Source organism: Sorex fumeus, unplaced genomic scaffold, assembly GCF_029834395.1.
Source record: "Sorex fumeus unplaced genomic scaffold, SorFum_2.1 ptg000126l, whole genome shotgun sequence".
NCBI lineage: Eukaryota > Metazoa > Chordata > Mammalia > Eulipotyphla > Soricidae > Sorex > Sorex fumeus.
In genome coordinates this window covers 220,500-241,713 of record NW_026606183.1, presented here as the reverse complement: position 1 = coordinate 241,713, position 21,214 = coordinate 220,500, and the positions used below count along the sequence as shown (strand labels likewise).

The 21,214-nt window shown below is 54.6% G+C and overlaps 1 protein-coding gene across 1 annotated transcript in view; it reads left to right on the top strand.

The window, feature by feature from the left end:
• Positions 1-21,214, top strand: part of LOC130045006 (general transcription factor II-I repeat domain-containing protein 2-like) — a 62,150-nt gene that overhangs the window by 38,071 nt on the left and 2,865 nt on the right. The window contains exons 11-16 of the mRNA XM_056137710.1: positions 5,951-6,007; positions 10,428-10,490; positions 12,776-12,853; positions 15,584-15,667; positions 17,124-17,307; positions 18,143-18,171. Of these exons, the coding sequence (XP_055993685.1) occupies positions 5,951-6,007; positions 10,428-10,490; positions 12,776-12,853; positions 15,584-15,667; positions 17,124-17,307; positions 18,143-18,171 (495 nt within the window). The remainder of the gene's footprint in view (positions 1-5,950; positions 6,008-10,427; positions 10,491-12,775; positions 12,854-15,583; positions 15,668-17,123; positions 17,308-18,142; positions 18,172-21,214) is intronic.

The window sequence follows — 21,214 nt, the reverse complement described above, 5'->3', positions numbered from 1 at the left end:
ATCAAAATCAAACAGTCAAAATGCAAACGACCTAATTAAAACAGGCAGCTGTGTCAGGGATGTGGCCCAGCTCGCCTGCCTGAGACCCTGGGTTTGACCCCTGGTGCCCCCGTGGAACAGACTCAGTGCAGTGGGCTCGGGAGAGGAATGGGATGTTCAGGTGGAGGCTGAGCGGTGGCACAGCAGGGAGGGCGTTTGCCTTGCATGGGGCCAACCCGGGTTCAATTCCTGACACCGTGTATGAAGCCTGAACCTGAGCTTCGCAAAGCGTGATCACTGAGCACAAAGCCTGGAGTCTTCCCTGACCCCGCTGGGTGTGCCGGTCTACACAGCAGACCAGACCAGGACCAGCACAGAGCACCTGAGCAGGGCAGTCTGTGGCCCCGGAGCCTCAGAAGGGGCTTCCTGGGTGCTGGTGCTCCTCACCTGCCCCCTCCCACACACACACACACCCACCAAGCTACTCACTGTTCCAAGCGTGAGTCCCGGGTTCACGCCCCAGCACTGCTGGGGGAGCGGCCAGGACTAGACCCAGCGGCACCAGCGTGGCCCCAAAACAAGAATAATTGGGCCCTTTTCTTTCCCTGCACTCGGGTCGCTCGGGGACTGGTACGGAATGCTGGGATCAAACCCAGTCGGCTGCGCGGGTGACAAGTGCCCTCTCCACTGGACTGTCTGTCGCTCCAGCCCAGCCTTTTTCTTTCCAGCACGGAAGGGCAGTTTCAGTGTCATCTGGGGCCGGGCAGTGGACTCCCACCCCTAGGTTCCAGAGCGCTGGTGCGTGTGGGCGTAGGAAGGTCCAAGACCCCTGGTCTCCGGCCAGGGTTCTGTCGGGCAGGACAGGCGCTGGTCTGGGTGGAGGAAGGTCAAGGTGCAGATTAGACACTGTTCACTTCACCTCCTGACCCCCCAACTCCCTTGCTTCTCCTCCCCGGGGTGCCCCCTCCCCACTGCCAGCCAGCCAGCCTGTCCACGCTCAGCCCCAGGCTGCCCCCTGGTGGTCACATCTTGTTCCTGCGTGGTCCTGCCATCCCAGCGGGCCGGGTCAGTCACTGGGAAACAATTTTGTGTGCTCTTCTCCCCTGGAGCACCCCAGAATGTTCTGGATGTCACCGAGGGCCCGGCATGGCCTCACAGGGCATGAGAGGCGCTGCGGGCCAGGGCAGTGCCCGTTCCCCCCACTCATCCCTCCCACCCACTCCTGGCCAGCGTCTGCCTCAGCCCAACCTCCCTCCTGCTCCCTTTCTTTCCTCTTTGACCCACTTACAGGGTGGAAGGCTAGGAAGGGCTAGGGATGCCTGCCTTTCCCCACTCATGTCACTGCAGAATCAGTGAGGCAGCTCCAGGGTCAGGGCACCCCAAGACGGGGCCCTCCTGCCCCTGGGACCAGCTGTGCAGTGACCCCGACAGTCAGCTGTGGAACAGCACTGGCGTCCCGAGCTACAGGGGATGACCCTGGCCGCCCAGCATGGGAGCACGGAGAGCAGTCTGGTCTGGCCCCTGGGCCTTGTGGCCCCACGTGGGCAGTGCCAAGCCATTGAGCCAGGCAGTTTCCAGCAGACTTTGGAAGCGGGCCTTCAGTGTAGGGGCGGCTGGGCTGTTGGTGAGGGGCAGGGAGGTACCTCGGACACCCCCTGTGGCTTTCTCGGGGACTGGGGTTGGTAGTTTCCTCCCGGGTTTCTTGGCCTTGGGGACCGGTGACTTCCAAGCCAGGCTCTCTGGCTCCTCTCTGGCCATTTTGGGCTCTGATGGGGTCATGCCAGCTGCTGGTTTGAGCCGGCAGAAGAGACGAAGCTGAAAGCTCCAACCGAAGTCCTGGGAACAGGAATCCACAGGCTGCCAGGCAGGATCAGGCGCTGTCGGCATCTCAGCTTCTGCTCACAGCCGGCAGCCAGCGGCTGGGGGGCATCTCTGACTCTGCTTCAGGACCAAAATCAGGAGCATGAGTGAGACGGGGCGCCCACGAGTGCAGAAGCTGCTGCCCAGTGAAGAAAGGTGTGGACAAGGGCCGGGAAGGCGCTTCAGGGGGACTCCCCCCTGCTCTGGGCCCTGGAGCCGCGCCAGGTGTGGCCCCCAAAGCAAAATAAAACCAAACAAGAACCTGGAGCTGAAAAGGAAGCCGGCAACAGAAGGAGAAGACAGCAGACGCCTGGCATGGGGGAAATGGCTTCCACAGACTCTGTCCCCAGAGGGGTGAGCGGACGGAGAAGCCGCGGTCAGCGCACAGCTCTCTGGCACAGCACAGTCGTGCAGGTTGCCACCTCATGGCTGGGGTTGGTGGTGCCCTGCTGGGTGACGTCAGAGGCCAGGGACAGACACAGACCGACACCCCCACTCCACGCCTGGGACTTCGAAATAACACAGCGAGGGAGGGAGCAAGGAAGGGCAAAAGCTCAGCACAGCAGGAGAACTGGCCCACACATCTGAGTAGGAAGGGGCGGGGCGGGGCAGGCCCTTGGGAAAGTGGGTGCACTGGTGAGGGGTGTGGTATTAGAATGGCGCACACAGAAAGCCATCAGTAACAGTGTTGTCCATCACAGAACCTCAATCAACCAAGTCTAAAAAAAATAAAAACAGCAGGGGAACCAGAGCGACAGTACAGCAGGGAGGGCATTTTCCTTGCACACAGCCAGCTCGGGTTCGATCCCCGGCACCCCATAGGGTCCCCTGAGCACCAATGAGTACAGAGCCAGGAGGAGTAGCCCCTGAGCATCGCCAGCTGTGACCCAAAAAGGCAAAAGTAACATAAAAATAAAAGGAGGGGGTGGTTCACATCAGAATATGTCAACAATTCAGCATCTACAACAAAAGCAGTGTCTTAGAAAATGGGCAGAAGGGCTGGAGTGATAGTTCAGTGGGGAGGGCATTGGCCTGGCACACGGGTGACCCGGGTTCGATCCCCAACACCCCATAGGGTCCTCTGAGCACCGCCAGGAGTCATTCCTGAGGGCAGAGCCAGGAGTAACCTTTGAGTATCACTAGGTGTGATCCCCCCGTCCCAGCCCCCTGCAAAATTAAAAAGAAAGAAAACGGGCAGAGGACCCGCGTAGACGCTTCTCCCATCCGTCCATCTGTGGCTCTCCTGTCTGTCCGTTCGTGTCTCTGAAATGCAGCCCGGAACCTCAGGGCCTGGCATCCCAGCCCTCCCCGCCTGCCGCTGCTGTAACCCAGAAGCACACGTTGCCAGGGATGTGTTGGGAACGGAGTGAGGGTCCTGTGTTTCAGGACATGGCTGATGGGCATGAGACCGGGCGTTGGACACAACGTGCCACGTGCCAGCGGCTCTGCCAAGAGCCTGGTGCCGGCGGATTGCTGGCAGATTTGTGTGGGCACAGCAGTGGAACCATCCCAATGAGCGTTGCAAGCCAGAATGTGCCGCACAACCGTGTGACACCCCCCCCCACCATACCCCATCACAGCAGGGGGAGATTGGGACCACACGTCCCACACATGTGACCCCACAACTCCACTGAGGGTGTTTATCTGAAGGCGAAAGAACACAAGTACCCAGCGATACTCGCTGTGTGCACGCACCGAGCACACACTCCCCGGGCACCGCCAGGTGTAGGGCCTTCCCCCAAGGGAAACAGGGCTGTACACCGGTGTACACTGCGACATTGCTGTCATAGCCAGTGCATGCCCTCAGCCTGTCTGTGGGTGAGTGGGTGGAGACTCATAGATTAACAGCGGAGTAGCCCTCTGCTAGGAAGCAGAGATCATCCTGGCTGGAGATGTCACTCAGCTGGACAGCACATGCCTCAAATACTGAAGGGCCTGGGCTGGGTCCCCCCGAGCTGCAGAAATAAAGCAGGGGGGGGGGGGCTGGAGCGATAGCACAGTGGGTAGGGCGTTTGCCTTGCACATGGCCAACATGGGTTTGGTTCCCAGCATTCCTTATGGTCGCCTGAGCACTGCCAGGAGTAATTCCTGAGTGTATGAGCGAGGAGTAACCCCTGTGCATCGCCGGGTGTGACCCAAAAAGAAAAAAAAAAGTAAGGGGGGGTGCAGAGCAATAGTACAGCAGGGAGGGTGTTTGCCCTGTGGGCAGCCAAGCCAGGTTCAATCCCCAGCATCCCATAAGGTCTCCTGAGCATCGCCAGGAGTGATCCCTGAGTGCAGACCAGGAAGGCCTCAGCACTGCCGGGTGTGGCCCCCCTGTCTCCCCCCAAGAGTAAGGAGCGGGAAAGAGAGCCTAAAAGACGAAGCATGTGCCTTGCAGGGGCCCCAGATCCAATTGTCTGCACCGCTTGAGAAGCACTGGGCTGTCAGGGTGTCAGGACCAGGCCCCCGAGTATACCGGGAACAGTGGAAAGTGATGCAGAGCAGTGGCCCCCAGGCCACAGGGGAGATTGTTCCGGTGGGCAGGAAGGTAGAGGGAGAGATAGAAACCAGACAGACAAAGCAGGTGGCCTGAACTTGGCTCCCCAGTGAGGTCCCAGGGCTCCCCGTGTGACCTCCCTGGGGCCCCAACGCTGGGGTCTCCAGCATCCTGCAGCCAGGTGTGCAGCGGCAGCTAAAGGGATCGAGAATCCTAATCATGCATGCGTTTTATTTTTTTTTTCCTGCGGGTCTTTAAAAAATTTTTTTTTTCTTTTTGGGTCATACCCGGTGATGCACAGGGGTTACTCCTGGCTCTGCACTCAGGAATTACACCTGGTGGTGCTGGGGGGACCATATGGGATGCTAGGTATTGAACCTGGGTCGGCTGCGTGCAGGGCAAATGCCCTACCCGCTGTGCTATCGCTCCAGCCCTGCCCCTGTTTCTCAACAATCCGCCCCCCACCCCGTGTCTGCCCCCTTAGAAGGCACAAACAAGTCTGTTTCATGAAAGTCCATTTGTGACTATCTTCACATCTCTGGATGGTGTTGCTAAAGTCACTGAGCGTTTCCTGGGCTGGTGGGTGCCAGTTGAGCCCTCTGTGTTTCTGTGTTACTGTTTCCCGGCAGTGCCACTGTTTCCTGTCTATGTTACTGTTTCCTGTCTATGTTACTGTTTCCTGTCTATGTTACTGTTTCCTGTCTGTGTTACTGTTTCCCATCAGTGTTACTATTTCATTGGGGGAGGGGAGCTTGGTGGCTACACAACTTTCCCATCAGATTTGCTGTGGCCCTGCAGGGAAGTCGGGACTGGGAAATTTGGGGATGTGGTGAGGCTGAGCGCTCGCGGCAGAGCTGGACCGTTTGGCAGGTCAACGAGGTTCAGATGCTGCAAGGGGTCAGGTATTGGAATGGGGGCACTTCCTGAAGGAGGAGAAGCCTGCCTGGTGTGACCCCCCCACTCCAGCCCCCTGCTGGTCTACCTGGTAATCATTTACTTCTTTGCAGTTTTAGGATCAAACTCAGGGCACCACAGAGTCAAACTAATTGATCTCCTGCTAAGCTCCACCACTGACCTCAGTGTTTCTCATTTGAGTGAAGAGTCTTGGGGGCTGCAGAGGTAGTCTGGGGGTTAAAGTGCTCGCTCTGCTTGTGGCTGACCCCAGTTCAATTCCCAGCACCCCATGTGGTCCCCCCCCAGCACCAGACCAGGAATAGGCCCGCACTTGCTCAGTGTGGCCCACCCCCTCACTGACCCCCCCATCGCACCCCCCCCCCCCCCCACTGCCAGATTTCTGGCTGCCAGGTTGTACGGCCTGTCTGTCCCCATAAGGCCTAAACTCTCCAGGCCTCTGTCTGTAGCCCGGAGACAGTCGATCCTCGGGGTCAGTAGTGTTTTGGGGCATTTAGCGACATCCGGGCAAGTGGGGCGGTGGCGGGGACAGTGGGGGGCGAGCCCCAGGCTGTCGCTGTGCCCTGCTGTGCCCAGAGAAAGGCCCAGTGTGCACTAGAATGACCAGAGAGGAGATGCGAGGGACCACCTGGAATTCTCTGTCCTGGAGGGAAAGGTGTCCCCGCCAAGCGCCGCTTTGGACGCTGTTCCAGCCTCTTGATCCGCTCTCTCTCGTTGCAGGCGGTCAGCGCTCTCCCTGCCACGGTGAAGCCCCGGACGTGGACCTGCCCATGGAAGGTCAGTCGGGCAGGTTTGTCCCTGCTTTCCCGGCAGGAGGCCTGGCTCTGCTGGGAGGGTCCTGGAGAGCCCCCGGGTGGAGGAGGCTCAGCCGGCTGCTTTTTCCCTGTCTTCTGTGTCCTTTGAAGAGAGCCGTGGGAAGTCTGGAGTCAGAGGCCAAGCGGGGCGACCCATCCCCCTCCCCCCATAAGGCCTAAACTCTCCAAGCCTCTGTCCACAGCCCAGCCAGGGGCTTTGCTCTCCACACCCAAGTGTCTCGGGCTGTAAAGGCCTCAGCACCTCTGTGGTTGCTTGGTTTCTCCCTGAGTCAGGAGACCTTTGCCCGGGAACTGATTTGTGACTTTTTTTTTTTGAGGAAGTGGGGGGGGGGGGCGCACACCTGATTTTCAGGGTGCTTTATAGGGTGCTGGGGCTTGAACCAGCAACTGCGCATGTGCTCCAGGCCTGGCCCCTTTGCTGTCATTTTAAACAAGGTCTTAGCCAGGAGAGACGGTGCATGAAGGAAGGCGTTTGCCTTGCACTTGGCTGGCCTCGGGCTTGATCTTTGACACCACTTAGGGCACTCCACCAGGAGTGACCCCCTGAACATAACCAGGTGTGACAACCCCCCCATCTTCCCAAAACCAATAAACAGATAAATAGCTTTTCAAATTTTTTTGAATCAGAGCTGGAGCGATAGCACAGCGGGTAGGGCGTTTGCCTTGCATGTGGCCGACCCAAGTTCAATTCCCAACATCCCATATGGTTCCCCTGACAACGGCCAGGAGTAATTCCTGAGTGCATGAGCCAGAAGTAACCCCTGAGCATCGCCGGGTGTGACCCAAAAAAGAAAAAAAATTTTTTTTTGAGTCATTATGAGATACACAGTTATAAAGTTGTTCAAGATTGGATTTCAGTCATACACTGTTCCAACATCTGTCCCTTCTCTAGGGCACCAATGTCCCCATTTTCCCTCCACCCTCTCTGTTCCTACCCTGGCCACCCAGTCCACCTCTGTGGCAGACTCTCTCTCTCTCTCTCTCTCTCTCTCTCTCTCTCTCTCTCCTCTCTTCTCTGTCCTGACTGTCCTGTCCCCACCCCTCGTGTCAGGCTTCCTGCCACAGACCAGCCCATGTGGTCCTTGTTTCCACTGTCTCTGGGTATTATTCTTGTCCTATTAGATAGCTTCTTCGCTGTGGGCTCTGAAGTTCCTTGGTTTGATTCTCTGATGTAAAAGAATGTTTTTTTTTCTGTTTTTTGAAATTTCTGTTTGCTTGTTTTGGCTTTTGGGTCACACCTGGCGATGCACAGTGGTTACTCCTAGCTTTGCACTCAGGAAGTATCCCTGAGTTACCCGGGGGACCATATGGGATGCTGGGAATCGAACCTGGGTTGGCCGCGTGCAAGGCAAACACCCGACCAGCTGTGCTGTGGCTCCAGCCCTAAAATAATGTTTTTTTTGTTTTGTTTTGGTTTGGCTTTTGAGCCATACCCAGCGGTGCCCAGGGGTTTCTCCTGGTGGTGCTTGAGGGGCCTTTGGTGCCATAGATCAAATGTGGGGCTCCGACATGAGAAACACACTCCATGTTCCTTTGAGCTGTCTCCGTGGCTCCCGATAGCATCTTCCCAGCTGACACTGATGGAGCCCAGCCTTAAGCTGGAGTGATAGTACAATGAGGAGCACCCTTGCCTTGCACTCAGCCTACTCAGGTTAGATCCCTGGCATCCCATATGGTACCCCGAGCACCACCAGAAGTGATTCCTGAGTGCAGAGTGGGGTGTGACCCCTGAGTATCCCCAAAACAAAAATGGTCCATTCCCCCCTAACATTAGTCATTTGGAACTTAATTGCTTTAATCCAAAAAGTTAACAGTCATTATTGAGCTTGTTTTTCTCCTTCCTTCCCTCCCTCCCTCCCTCCCTCCCTTCCTCCCTTCCTGAAACAAGATAGTTTTTATTGGAACTTACTTAGGAAGATGCAAGGGGAGGGAGAAGAAGTATGTGTTAGAACAAGAGCTTCTCCAGAAAACAGGCAAGGAGGGGCTGGAGCGATAGCACAGCGGGTAGGGCGTTCGCCTTGCACGCAGCCAACATGGCCGACCCAGGTTCGATTCCCAGCATCCCACATGGTCCCCCGAGCACCGCCAGGAGGAATTCCTGAGTGCATGAGCCAGGAGGAACCCCTGAGCATCGCCGGGTGTGACCCAAAAAGCAAAAAAAAATAAAGAAAAAAAGAAAACAGGCAAGGAAAGAAACAGAGAAACAAGCAAGCAAGATGCTGTTCAAGGGAGAACACGGACTGAATTCCATATATTCAAGGGTGCTGAGGTCGGAGCGAGAGCACAGCAGGGAGGGCGCTTGCCTTCCATGTGTCCGACCTGGGTTTGATCCCTGGCATCCCATATGGTCCCCAAGTCTGCCACAAGTGATCCCTGAGTACAGAGCCAGGAGTAAGCCCTGTGGCCCAAAGACCAAAAAAGCCAAAAAAATCAAGTGTGCTCAAACCACACCCCTGAAATGTCCTGTCACAGCCTCCATTCATTGCTCCATTCTGCCAAGGCAGCAGTGCTCAGAGTACACTCATGCTCGTTCTGTGGTGGAAGCCAAATCCAGAATATTCTCCTCTGGCAACTCTGTCCCCATTCATCACTGTCCTTCCCTGCTTTCCTGGGCCCCCCCTGGAGCCCCCCTCCCTCCACCTTTTTTTTGTCTTTTTTGGGCCACACCCAGCAGTGCTCAGGGGTTACTCCTGGCTCAGTGCTCAGAAATTACTCCTGGTGGTGCTCAGGGGACCCTATGGAGTACCGGGGATCGAACCCACTCAGCAGTGTGCAAGGCCAGCGCCCTCCCCGCTGCCCTGTCGCTTTGGTCCCTACCCAGGTCCCTTTCTGCCCGGTGAATGTTCCTGCTGTCCAGGGGTGTCATCTGTCCATGGAGTCTCCGGGGGCTGGCCCCGTGTGGCCCCATTTCCTGGGCTTGTCTGTGACAAGATCCTTTCATCTGCTCTTGTTTTATTCCCCGTCAGCAAGTCTCTGACCTTCCAACGTGAGATGTGAGGGCAGACAGTTCCTTTGAATTCCTTTCCAGCCTGGTCTCCCCTTGCCTCGTGTTCCTTCCCTCCCCTTGGCGGCCAGCCTGCTGTTGAGTTACTGTCTGTCCACTTTCCAGGGGGCCCGATGGTACTTAGGGAGAAATCCTATGCGAGACTCTGAGTCGGAGAATTAGCGATGAGTCAGAAGGATGTCCGTGGGTATCGGGAGATGCTTGATATAGGAAGAGAGTTTTTTTTTTTTTTTTAAGCTGCAGAGAGGGAAACCCTTTCACAGTGGAGCTGCTCTGGTTTGGGAATAATACAGCTGCACAGGGGAGTGTAGAAGTAGCACAGACAGAGCCTGCGGAACCACAAGGCTTCCCCCAGGCTGCTCTGAGTTGTGGCAGGTTCCTTCCCGGGCAGCCGATGTGAGCTTCGATGAGTCTTGCTGAAATGAGCCTGCATTAAGGGGCTGGTCCAGCCAGGAGTGCGTGTGTGCGTGTGTGTGCGTGTGTATGTGTGTGTGTGTGTGTGTGTGTGTGGTCTGTCTGTCTGTCTGTCTATCTCATTGTATCGTTGTATGTGTGTGTGTGTCATAATTCTTACCCGCCAGAAAAATTGTTCGTGCTTCCCTTGTAATAAATACAGTCTCAGGGCTGGAGCGATAGCACAGCAGGTAGGGCGCTTGCCTTGCACACGGCCGACCCGGGTTCGATTCCCAGCATCCCCTATAGTCCCCCCGAGCACCGCCAGGAGTAATTCCTGAGTACAGAGCCAGGAGTAAACCTTGAGCATCGCTAAGTGTGACCCAAAAAGCAAATAATAATAATAATAATAGTAATAATAAATTAAAATAAATAAATAAACACAGTCTCCATCAGCAAGCCGACGACCGTGTCCGACCCGAGTGATTCCTGATGCCTCCAAGAATGCTCCTGAGTGTTTTTGTCACATGAACACAGGGATTCCCTGAGCTCCAGGGAGGGAGGTCCCAGCCTGCTAGTGTGGGTGATTCTGGGACAAGTAAATCTCTCTGGAAGATTCTCCTACGAGTGGCTTCTTTAGGATGGTTCCCATCTCTTTCACAGTAAGACCACCTTGGTTTTATATCTTTCTCTGTAACATGAGATAGATTTAAAATGCCAGATTTCCTGGGGCTGGAGGGATAGCACAGGGTGTGATGTGTTTGCTTGCCTTGCCTGCAGCCAACTCAGGTTCGATCCCCGGCACCCCATAGGATCCCCTTAACACTGCCAGGAGTAACCCCTGAGCACAGAGCCAGTGGTGGTCCCCATAGCAAAAACAAGTAAAATACTAGGATTCCGAGCCTCATGGGCATAAGAGCCATTGAACATTGGACATGAAGGTACATAACAGATGATGTTGTTTTAGAAAAAAATTTTCCCCCAGATTCCTCTCAGCATGGCCCATCTGAATCGAGTGAGGACCTGGAAGCTGAGGTGAAAACTGAAGGTGAGTAGCCGAGCTTCCCTCCAGGCAGCACCCTGCGGAATGTAATTTCCATTCTTCCTTGAGGGAGTTGGGGGCCAGAAACCAGCCTGTAAGTCCCGAGTGAACCATAGTGGACCATACCCCAGGCTTGCCCAGATCTCAGCCTAGGGAGTACAGGTTAGCAAGGGCCTGGAGCCCAAACTGCTCTGAACCCGCCCCATACCCAGGACCCTGGGGAGGGGTGGGCGGGGGCGGGGCCAAAGAGGTGGGGCCAAAAGCTGGGTCTGGGCGGGGACTAAGGCTGAAGGACCAGATTCATCAGTCACATTCGGCTCAAAGTGCTACAGTCCAGAAATAATCACATCCTGGCTGAAATTTGTAAACTCATTTCTACGTGTAGATATCTAGGAGTAGTGACGTTCAAAGTGAGATTTAGTCAAGATTTTTTTCTAAAGAGTTGTGATGGAGGGGCTGGAGCAATAGCACAGCGGGTAAGGCGTTTGCCCTGCATGCGGCTGACCCAGGTTCAATTCCCAGCATCCCATATTGTCCCCCGAGCACCGCCAGGAGTCATTCCTGAGTGCAGAGCCAGGAGTAACCCCTGAGTATCGCCGAGTGTGACCAAAAAGCAAAAAAAAAAAGAGTTGTGATGGAAGTGGCAGGGCAGTAGCACCGCGGGGTACTTGCAGACCACTGACCCAGTTTGATCCCCATAGCATCCCTTATGGTCCCCTTCGCTGCTCCAGGATCCTCGATCCCTGAGGTCCTTTTCTTTCAAATAAAAGCCAGTATGTATGTTTTTTTCCCTGTTGGCTAGTTTAAAAACCACATTGGGGGCTGGAGCAGTAGCACAGCGGGTAGGGCGTTTGCCTTGCATGCGGCTGACCTGGTTTCAATTCCCAGCATCCCATATGGTCCCCTGAGCATCGCCTGGGGTAATTCCTGAGCGCAGAGCTAGGAGTAACCCCTGTGCATTGCTGAGTGTGACCCAAAAAGCAAAAAAGATAAAATAAAAATAGAAAAATAAATAAATAAAAACATTGAAGAGCTGGAGCAACAGGACAGTGGGAAGGGCGGCACTTGCCTTGCATCCGACCAACCTGGGTTCCATCCCCAGCATCCCATGTGGGCCCCCGAGCACCACCAGGTGTAGCCCAAGAACCAAAAAAAAATTTTTTTTAATTTAAAATCCAATTTTAGAATTCAAGAAAAGGAAGAATAATGGAAGCATCCAATAGGTTGGAAATATTCATTAAATCTTAAAACTCCCTCAGACAGGCATGACAGAGCCAATTCAGACCCTGTGATGTATCATGGAAGTAAAAAAGGCCCTCCCGTTGATCATCGATTTGCTCGAGCGGGCCCAGTAACGTCTCCATTGGAGACTTTGTTGTTACTGTGTCTGGCATATCGAATACTCTCGGTAGTTTGCCAGGCTCTCCGAGAGGGGCGGAGGAATCGGACTTGGGTCGGCCATGTTGGCTGCGTGCAAGGCAGACGCCCTACCCGCTGTGCTATCACTCCAGCCTGTGTATCATGGAAAGAAATGCAATCTAGTGCTGGAGCGATAGTACAGCGGGTGCCTTGCATGTGGCTGACCTGGGTTCAATCCATGGCCTTCCATGTAGTCCCCATGAACACTGCCAAGAGTAATTACTGAGTGCAGATCCAGGACTAACCCCCGAGCATGCTGGATGTAACTGAGAGAGAGAGAGAGGTGATCTAAATGATAAAGATTCTTTTCTTTTAGAAAGAAACTAAACACAACCTCCTGAGAGGCCATTTCTTCTAGAGCTCAATGGTAGAGCACTTACATGCCTAGCATACACGAGACCCTGAGTTCAACCCATCACATAAAAATAAAAAGGAAGGAGAACCCAAGTGATAGGACAGCAGGGTGGTCGCTTTCCTTGCACGTGGCTGACCCAGGTTCCGTCCCCAGTATCCTATATGGTTCCCTGAGCACTGCCAAGAATGATCCCTGAGCACAAAGCCAGGAGTAAGTCCAGAATATGGCCAGGTGTGGCCCAAAACACACAAAAATTAAAAATGAAAAAAAAAATTTAAGGTCCAGACATATAAATGGGTAAGGTGCTTGCTTGACACACCCAGCCTTCAGTCACTGTCACCGTGTGTGTCCCCCAGCACCATCTGAGTGATCCCTGAGTGCAGAGCCAGGAGTTAGCCCTAAGCACAGCTGGGTGTGCCCACAGGTAGACATTTCTGGGCTTCGAATCCAAAGGGCCCTTTGACAGTTTGAGAGAGCTGACTTCATGCAGACCCTGAACTCCCTGTTCTCTTTCAAGGAAACACCAGTTCCGCCAACAGTGCAACTTCTGCAGCAGGGGTTGAGGATCTTAACATCGTCCAGGTAACAGTTCCAGGTACGGATGTTTTCCTGACTCTGCCACAGTTTCTGTCTGGGGGGAGGGACTCCACAGCTGGGGCCATCCAGTGTCACGCAAGAGGGAGGACTCAGCACTCAGACCCAGAGGTGATGGGGGCCAAGCAGGGGTCCGGGATCAGACTTGGACCTGGCGCATGCAGGACACTCCAGCGCAGAGTCCTGCAGTTTATATAGCTTTCATTTGTGTTAAATGTTTTTGGTTTTTTTTTGTTTTCTTTTTTCTATTACTATCATTATTATTTTTAAATTATTTTTTATTTTATAAGTTAGTTCACAATGTTTGATTACATTTAATATCCAAACACCCATCCCATCACCATTCCACCTTCCCACCACAAAATTCAGGGTGTTTCCATCCCAAACCCCAATCCCTGTCCCAAAACGCAACCGAAAGAATATATTTTGTATTGTCTGTTATGAAGAACTGCTGAACATGCTTACAAAAAGGTGTTCATATAGGAAACAGTATGAAGATTGTTCTATTTTGGCAGGAGATATTAAGATATTCTATAGAATATCACTGACATGTTGTTAAAGTTTGGGTGATGTGGTCTTTGGCATATATATCTGAAATATATATATATATATATTTCCCTCTATGATTTGTTGCGTGGGCTGGAGCAGTAGCACAGCGGGCATCCTAGGGCATTTGCCTTGCATGCAGCCAACATTGCCGACCCGAGTTCGATTCCTCCGCCCCTCTCGGAATGCCTGGCAAGCTACCCAGGGCGTATTCGATATGCCAAACACAGTAACAAGTCTCACAATGTTACTGGGCCCGCTCGTGCAAAATCGATGAACAACAGGAGGTCAGTGACAGTGACAGTGATGATTTGTTGCCTACTGTCTGAACCCCATCAAATATGGTGTGGTAATTATGGAGAATGGGTAGGGAGTGCCTTATGATGTGTTGATCCAGGAACTTGTTCACTCATATGTGAGGCTCGGCCAGAGCGTGGGGGGAGCAGCCTGGAACATGGCGGCGGTTGGGTAGTGGAGTTCGGCTGCCAGGGCTGGGTCCCTTGGGGCGGGGAGGGCTCTCAACCCCCACCCCACTCTGGGGTGCCCTGAGTGAAAACAGCCTTGTGCAGGGTCCAATGACATGGCTATGGGGGCCTCATGTTCCATTTGTGTTAAATTTTAATCATTTGTTTTATGACCTGGTGAGACCATTGGAGAAGTTCGTTTCTACTGACTCACCCAGGCTAAGGGACGATGCCTGGGAATAGTGATGCCTCAGGAACAAAGGCCCAGGAATCTAACAGATGCTGCCTCTTCTCCCAGACATGATCTCAGCCAGTCAGCTTCTTCGGCCACGCCTTGAGCACCTGGAAATCCCTTCAGAGTGGGCAGCTCCCAGCACCAGCGATTGTGGGGTTTTTGTCTTTGCTTTTTGGGTCACATTTGGTGAGGCCCATGGTTTATTCCTGGATCTGCACGCAGGAGTTACTCCTGATGGGCTCGGGGAGCAATCCGATGAGATGCTGAGAACCAAACCTGGGTCAGCCGTGTGCGGAGCAAGCAACTTACCTGCTGTACTATTGCTTCAGCTTGATTGTGCTGGTTTTGTTTTGGGGGGGTTGTTTGTTTTAGGGGCCACATTTGGTGATACTCAGGTCTTACTCCTGACTCTGTGCTCAGAGATCACTCTTGGGACAGGCTCGGGGACCATACCCCCCCGGGTCCCCCCTGGGATCAAATCCCTGGGATCCCTCCAGGGATCTCCCTGGGATCAAACCCTCTGGGATCCCCCTGGGATCAAACCCCCGGGACCCCCTGGGATCCCCTCGGGATCACCCCCCCATAATCGCCCCGGATCCCCCCCCCCCGGGATCCAACAGTGTGCAGAGCAAGTGCCCCACCACTGCTGTGCGGTGACTCCAGACTCCCAGCCACTGCTGATTGGGGACTGGACGCAGAGGGGACAGTTGACCTGCTGCCTGTCAGGCTCTCCTGAGTGTGTCTAAGTAGAACTTCTGCAAAAGACGAACCTTGTCACCTGCCCTGGCTGCTCGCCAAGTGTCCCCAGGAAGGGAGAGCCCCGAGCCAGGCATTCCGCTCACCTGCCGCCCACAGCCGGGGAGTGTGGAACCTTGTCACTGCTGGAGTCACTGGGAAATAAGCCCAGTCAAAGCTTCAAGCAGTCAGCGCTGTTCCTGGCCGTAGAGGTGGCAGGAGTCCTAGATTCCAATCCCCAAGAAACCCAATTTCCTGAGCACAGGCTGACCCCTTGCCAGAGAGAAAGTGACGAGTAAGGCGCTGGTCATGCACCTGGCCATCCTGGGTTTGGGCCCCAACACCGCGTGTCATCCCTCCAGGAGTGATCCCAGACCACAGAGCCAGGAGTAAGCTCCGAACACTGCCAGGTGTGACCCAAAAACAACAATTCAAAGGAGAAAAAGACATGACCGCTCTTCAATCACAGGTCATGTTATTTCTGTCCCACATCACATTTTGCTGGCGAGAGCTCCATGATATTATTGATGACCCAGATGGAAGGTTCCAGAAGCAGTGTTTCATGTGGTGACCTCAAGCTCTTCTCCACATGCTCTCCACCAGCTGTCAGGATTTCACTACACAAAAGGCACGGTCCTTGCTCAAACAAAACCAAGTGGCTGGGAGACCAGTTGTCTTTTGTTGTCTTCTGGGTGCATTTTCTGGGGCAGATACATAAGTAATCAGAGTTCACTGGTTTCACTGTTTTCAGATAATGAAAAGGAAAGATTGTCAAGCATCGAGAAAATAAAACAACTAAGAGAACAAGTCAATGACCTCTTTAGCCGGAAATTTGGTAAGTATTTATATCATTACATAACTTTGTGTCCTTTTTGGTGGTCCGGGGTACAGGGGGTGATCCTCAGGCTTCCTCCTGGCCCTGAGCTCAGGGGTCACTCCTGGCGGGCTCAGGCGACCGTATAGATTGCCGGGGATCGAACCCAGGATGGACACGTGCAGGGCCAGCGCCCTCCCTGCTCTGCTGTCTCTCTAGCCTTTAGAGCTTTTTTATGACAACACCCAGAATAGCAGCTGTCTCCGGAGGGTGGGGAGATAGGAAGTGGGCAGGGCATTCGCCTTGCACATATATGACCCAGGTTCGATCCCAGGCCTCATGTGGTCCCCCAAGCCTACCAGGAATAATCCCTGAGCACAGAGCCAGGAGTAATCCCTGAGCACCACCAGGTGTGAGTGTGCCCCCCCAAAAAACCCCAAAAAACGGTCATCCTCAAATCCCCATTTGCACACCTACAAGGAACCCAGTGTAGTCACAGCTAATGAAACTTAAGGGCCTCCAGCTGGCTCCCGGCCTTCAGGCATTGCAGAATTCCGGCAGGTTAGACCGTTAGACCGGGAGGAGCAAAGCTGTCCCCCCACAAAGCCCTCGACTATGCGGAATTTATTTACACGTGGGAGCCCAGCCAAGTGCATGTGACAGGGTGGCCCAGAACAAAGGCAAGAGCCCAGTTTGGTGGAGTGTCCGGCAGGGGCTGGGGCCTTTGCAGGTGGCCAGCAGGAGAGACCAGAAGCAGAACTTCCCAAACGCACAACTTGCTGAGAAGGGGCAGCCCCATTTCAAGGACACCCTAAGCCAGTTGGGGGTGGGGGGAAAGAGAAGGGGGGACAGGTGCGGGGGTGGGCAGGTAACTGGGCCATTCCTGGGCTGTTCCTGACAGAGACCGGGGCAGGGGGTGGGGGGCACGGGGGACAGGGATCAAAAGCACCTGCCCAGCAGCAGAAAGAGTGTGAGGTCAAGCCCCAGGCCCCTGCCCCTGGCCGGACGTGTGCAGTGGAGACCTCCCGAGGGCAGCCATAAGCCCAGCACTGCCCTGAGGGGCCCAGTCGGGAGCAGCCCCTGGGGGCCAGTTCGGTCACTTCCCGGCTGGACTCAGAGGCAGCCGCATCTCCCAGACACAGTTTCTTCCTCGGGTTTTGGGGCCATACCCAGTGGTACCAGGGCTGACTCCCTGCCCTGCTGTGACTCTGACACCCCGTCACTGACCTTCAAAGTCAGTAAAATGAAAGGCGTTCAGGAGGGGAGAGGAACTGTGGCCGTGTGTGAGCACAGTCAGCTCGGGGCCAGAAAGATAGAGATAGCCTGCGACTGACCCAGGTTCAAATCCCCCCAGCACCTCTGGGTGTGGCCCCCAAACCCAAGCAATAATACCAACAATAATAATACAGAACAGAACCTGGGGCTTGGGGTCTGGGTGAGAAACTTAAAGGCCGTTGGCTTCCATGTCCGCCCCCAGGCGAGGCCATCGGCGTGGACTTCCCGGTGAAGGTGCCCTACCGGAAGATCACCTTCAACCCTGGCTGCGTGGTCATCGATGGCATGCCCCCCGGCGTGGTCTTCAAAGCCCCCGGGTACCTGGAGATCAGCTCCATGAGAAGGATCCTGGACGCGGCCGAGTTTATCAAGTTCACGGTCCTCCGGTAGGTCGGGAGGCCAAGAAGGGAGGTGCTGGGTCCCTCGGCCCCATCCCAGCTGGCCAGCATGGGGAGGGGGGCCAGCCACAGCTACTGGACATGGCTCCCTGCGGTCACTCCAGGGCCTGCTCATCTCCCTCTGCACACGGTGTAGCTCACAAACAGACCATGCATGAGAATGGGAATGGAGCCCGTGCACTAACCACTCTCCCTCTCCCTCTCTCTCTCCCTCTCTTTCTCCCTCCCTCTCTCCCACTCTTTCCCTCTCTCCCTCTCTCCCTCTCTCCCCCTCCCTCTCCCTCCTCCCTCTCTCCCCACCTCTCTCCCTCTTCCCCCTCTCTCTCTCTCCCTCCCGCTCTCCCTCTCTCCCCCTCCCTCTCCCCCTCTCTCCTTCTCTCTCCCCTTTCCTCTCTCCCTCTCTCTTCCTCTTTCTACCCCTCTCTCTCCTCTCCCTCCGTCTTTCTTCCTCTCCCTCCCTCTCATTCCCTCTCCCTCTCTCCTTCCCCCTCCTCTCTCTCTTTCTGTCTTTCCCTTCCTCTCTCCTTCCTTCTTTCTCTCCCTCCCTCCTCTTCTCTCTCTCCCTCTCCTCTCTTTCCCTTTCCCTCCCTCCCTCCCTCCCTCCTTCTTCTCTCTCTCTCTTTCTCTCTCTCTCTCCCCCTCTCTCCCCCTCCCTCTCTCTCTCTCTCCCTCTCTCCCCCTCCCTCTCTCTCTCTCTCTCTCTCCCTCTCTCCCCTTCCCTCTCTCTCTCTCTCCCTCTCTCCCCCTCCCTCTCTCTCTCTCTCTCTCCCTCTCTCCCCCTCCCTCTCTCTCCCTCTCTCTCTTCCCCCCTTCTCCCCCACAGACCACTGCCAGGCCTGGAGCTCAGCAACGGTGAGTATCTGCGTGGTGGCCGAGGGGTGTTTGCATGTCCCACCCTCGTGCAAACAGGGTCTGTGCTCTGATCACTCTGCTGCCCTGGTCCTTCTTTCGTTCTGCCCCTGGAGTGTCGCGGGCCTAAGCCCAGCCCTCCGAGCATCTCCCCAGCCCCACGAGGTGTATTTCTTCATTTCTTTTGTTTTTTGGTTGGTTTTTGCTTTTGTTTTGTTTTCCTGGGTCACACTCGCTGTGCTCAGGGCCTCTGCCTGGCTCTCTGCTCAGGGATCATTCCCGGCGGTGCGTGAGTGGGACCATATGTGGGACCAAGCATGGCACTGGGCTGGCTAAGTGCAAGGCGAACAAACGCCTTATCCACGCACCGTCTCTCCAGCCCCTCACTTTATGTTTTTGTTTTGTTTCGTGTTTGGATCACACCTGGCGATGCTCGGGTTTCCTCCTGGCTCTGCACTCAGGAATCATTCCTGGCGGTGCTCGGCAGACCAGATGGGGGTGCCGGGAATTGGATCATATGGAGTTCCAGGGATCAAACCCACTTGACTGCATACAAGACAAGCGCCTTCGCGGCTGTGCTATCACTCTCGTCCTAAGCCCCTCACTCTGGAACTCATCTGGAAACTCATTGCTTTTTTTTTTTTTTTTTTTTTGCAGGGGGTCAGCCCACAATGACTTACTCCTGGCTCTGTGCTCAGGGTCACTCCTTGCAGGGTTCAGGTGAACCCTAAGGATTCAGGGCAAAAAAAACCCCGGGTCTGCCACATGTAAGGCAAACCCCCTAACCAGCTATGCTGTCCCCCCAACCCTCAATACTTTTTCTTTTACATTAAAAAAAAAAAAGAAAAAAAAACAGCAGGCTGGAGCTATAGCACAGCGGGTAGGGAGTTTGCCTTGCACGTGGCCGACCTGAGTTCGATTCCCAGCATCCCATATGGTCCCCCGAGCACCGCCAGGAGTAATTCCTGAGTGCAGAGCCAGAAGTAACCCCTGTGCATCGCCGGTGTGACCCAAAAAGCAAGAAAGAAAGCAAGAAAGCAAGCAAGCAAGCAAGCAAGAAAGAAAGAAAGAAAGAAAGAGAGAAAGAAAGAGAGAGAGAAAAGGAAGGGAGGAAGGGAGGGAGAGAGGGAGGGAGATGAGAGAAAGAAAGAAAGAAAGAAAGAAAGAAAGAAAGAAGAAAACACGGGGCTAGAGTAATAATAAAACAGGTAGGGCGCTTTCCTTGCACAAGCCGACCCAAGGTTCAGTCCCCAGCACCCCATAGGCTCCCCCGAGCACACCAGGAGTGGCCCCTGAGCAAGGAGGTAGGAGTAAGCCCTGGGGCAGCGCCAGACAGGGCCCCAAAACCTTGAAATAATAAATGAAGAAATTCAGAAACAAGCCTGGTGGCGGCGTCAGCGATGGTGCCTGCCACCCACGTGCCAAGACGTGTCGTTCCCAGGGACTTTCGGGTGGCTGCGCTCCAGCAGCCTGGAGCCAGAACTGAGAGCTCAGAGAGAAAGAAACTGAGACCAAGAGGAATCAGGCTGAAAGGGGTTGTTGGCAGAAGGAAAGGGCACCCCCGGGTGGGCTCACGAGTCTCTACAGTGGCCAGTGAGTCGTGCCCGCCCAAGTGGGGCTGCAGGGCAGCCTCCAAGGCAGAGGGGCAGAGGGGCAGGATGGAGGGGCTCCTACACAGATCGTTCCCACAGAGGAAAGCTTCTGTGCCAGGAATTCTTTTTTTCTTTTGGGGGGGTCACACCCGGCGTTGCACAGGGGTTACTCCTGGCTCATGCACTCAGGAATCACTCCTGGCGGTGCTCGGGGGACCATATGGGATGCTGGGAATCGAACCCAGGTCAGCCGCCTGCAAGGCAAACGCCCTACCTGCTGTGCTATCACTCCAGCCCCTGTGGCAGGAATTCTAACGGGATGGAAAAGTTCTCTGGGCGGGTTTAGGAGCCCCACAGTGAGCACCCTGGGCAGGGCCCACAAGAACCTCTCCCTCTCCCCTCGGTGTTCACCTCCATCACTGCCCAGCCCAGCACTCAACGAATTTTCTCTCTCTACCTACAGTTTGTTTTGTTTTGGTTTGGTTCGGAGATCACACCCGGCAATGCTCAGGGATAACAACTCCTGACGGACTCAGGGGACCATTGTGGGATTCCAGGGATGGAAATTGGGCTGGCGTGTGCAGTTTGGTTTGGTTTCAGTTTTGGTTTTGGGGCCACACCTGGTGGTGCTCATCTCACGGTCTATGCCTGGCTCCGTGCTCAGGGACCGCTTCTGGTGGAGCTTAAAGGGAGTTTGTATGTCACTGTTCCCTCAAAGGGCTAGAGCGACAGCACAGCAGGTAGGGCGTTTGCCTTGCATGCGGCCGGCCCGAGTTCAATCCCCAGCATCCCATATGATCCCCCAAGCACCGCCAGTGCACTCAGGAATAGTTCCTGAGTGCAAAGCCAGGAGAAACCCCTGAGCATCACTGGATGTGACCCAAAAAGAAAGAAAAAAAAATTGTTCTCTTAAAGTCAAGCATACCTGACCCAAGGCCCGGGTCTTTAAAATGTAAAACGAGGGACTGGAGCAAAAGTACAGGGGATGGGCTGGAGCGATAGCACAGAGAGTAGGATGTTTGCCTTGCATACAGCCGACCCGGGTTCAATTCCCAGCATCCCATATGGTCCCCCAAGAACCAGCAGGAGTGATTCCTGAGTGCAGAGCCAGGAGGAACCTGTGAGCATTGCCGGGTATGACCCAAAAAGCAAAAAAAAATAGGGCATTTGCTTTGCATGCAGCCAACCCGGGTTCGATCCCCAGCATCCATATGGTCCCCCAAGAACCACCAGGAGTGATTCCTGATTGCAAAGCCAGGAGTAAGCTCTGAGCACTGCTAGGTGTGGCCCAAATACCAAAAAAAGTAAAATAAAATAAACAGTGAGAAAGAGTTTTTTGGGTTTTTTTTTTTTTTGGTTGTTGGGCCACACCGGCAGTGCTCGGGGATCATTCCTGGCTCGGTACTCAGGACTTACTCCTGGCAGTGCTCAGGGACCCTCTGGGATGCTGGGGA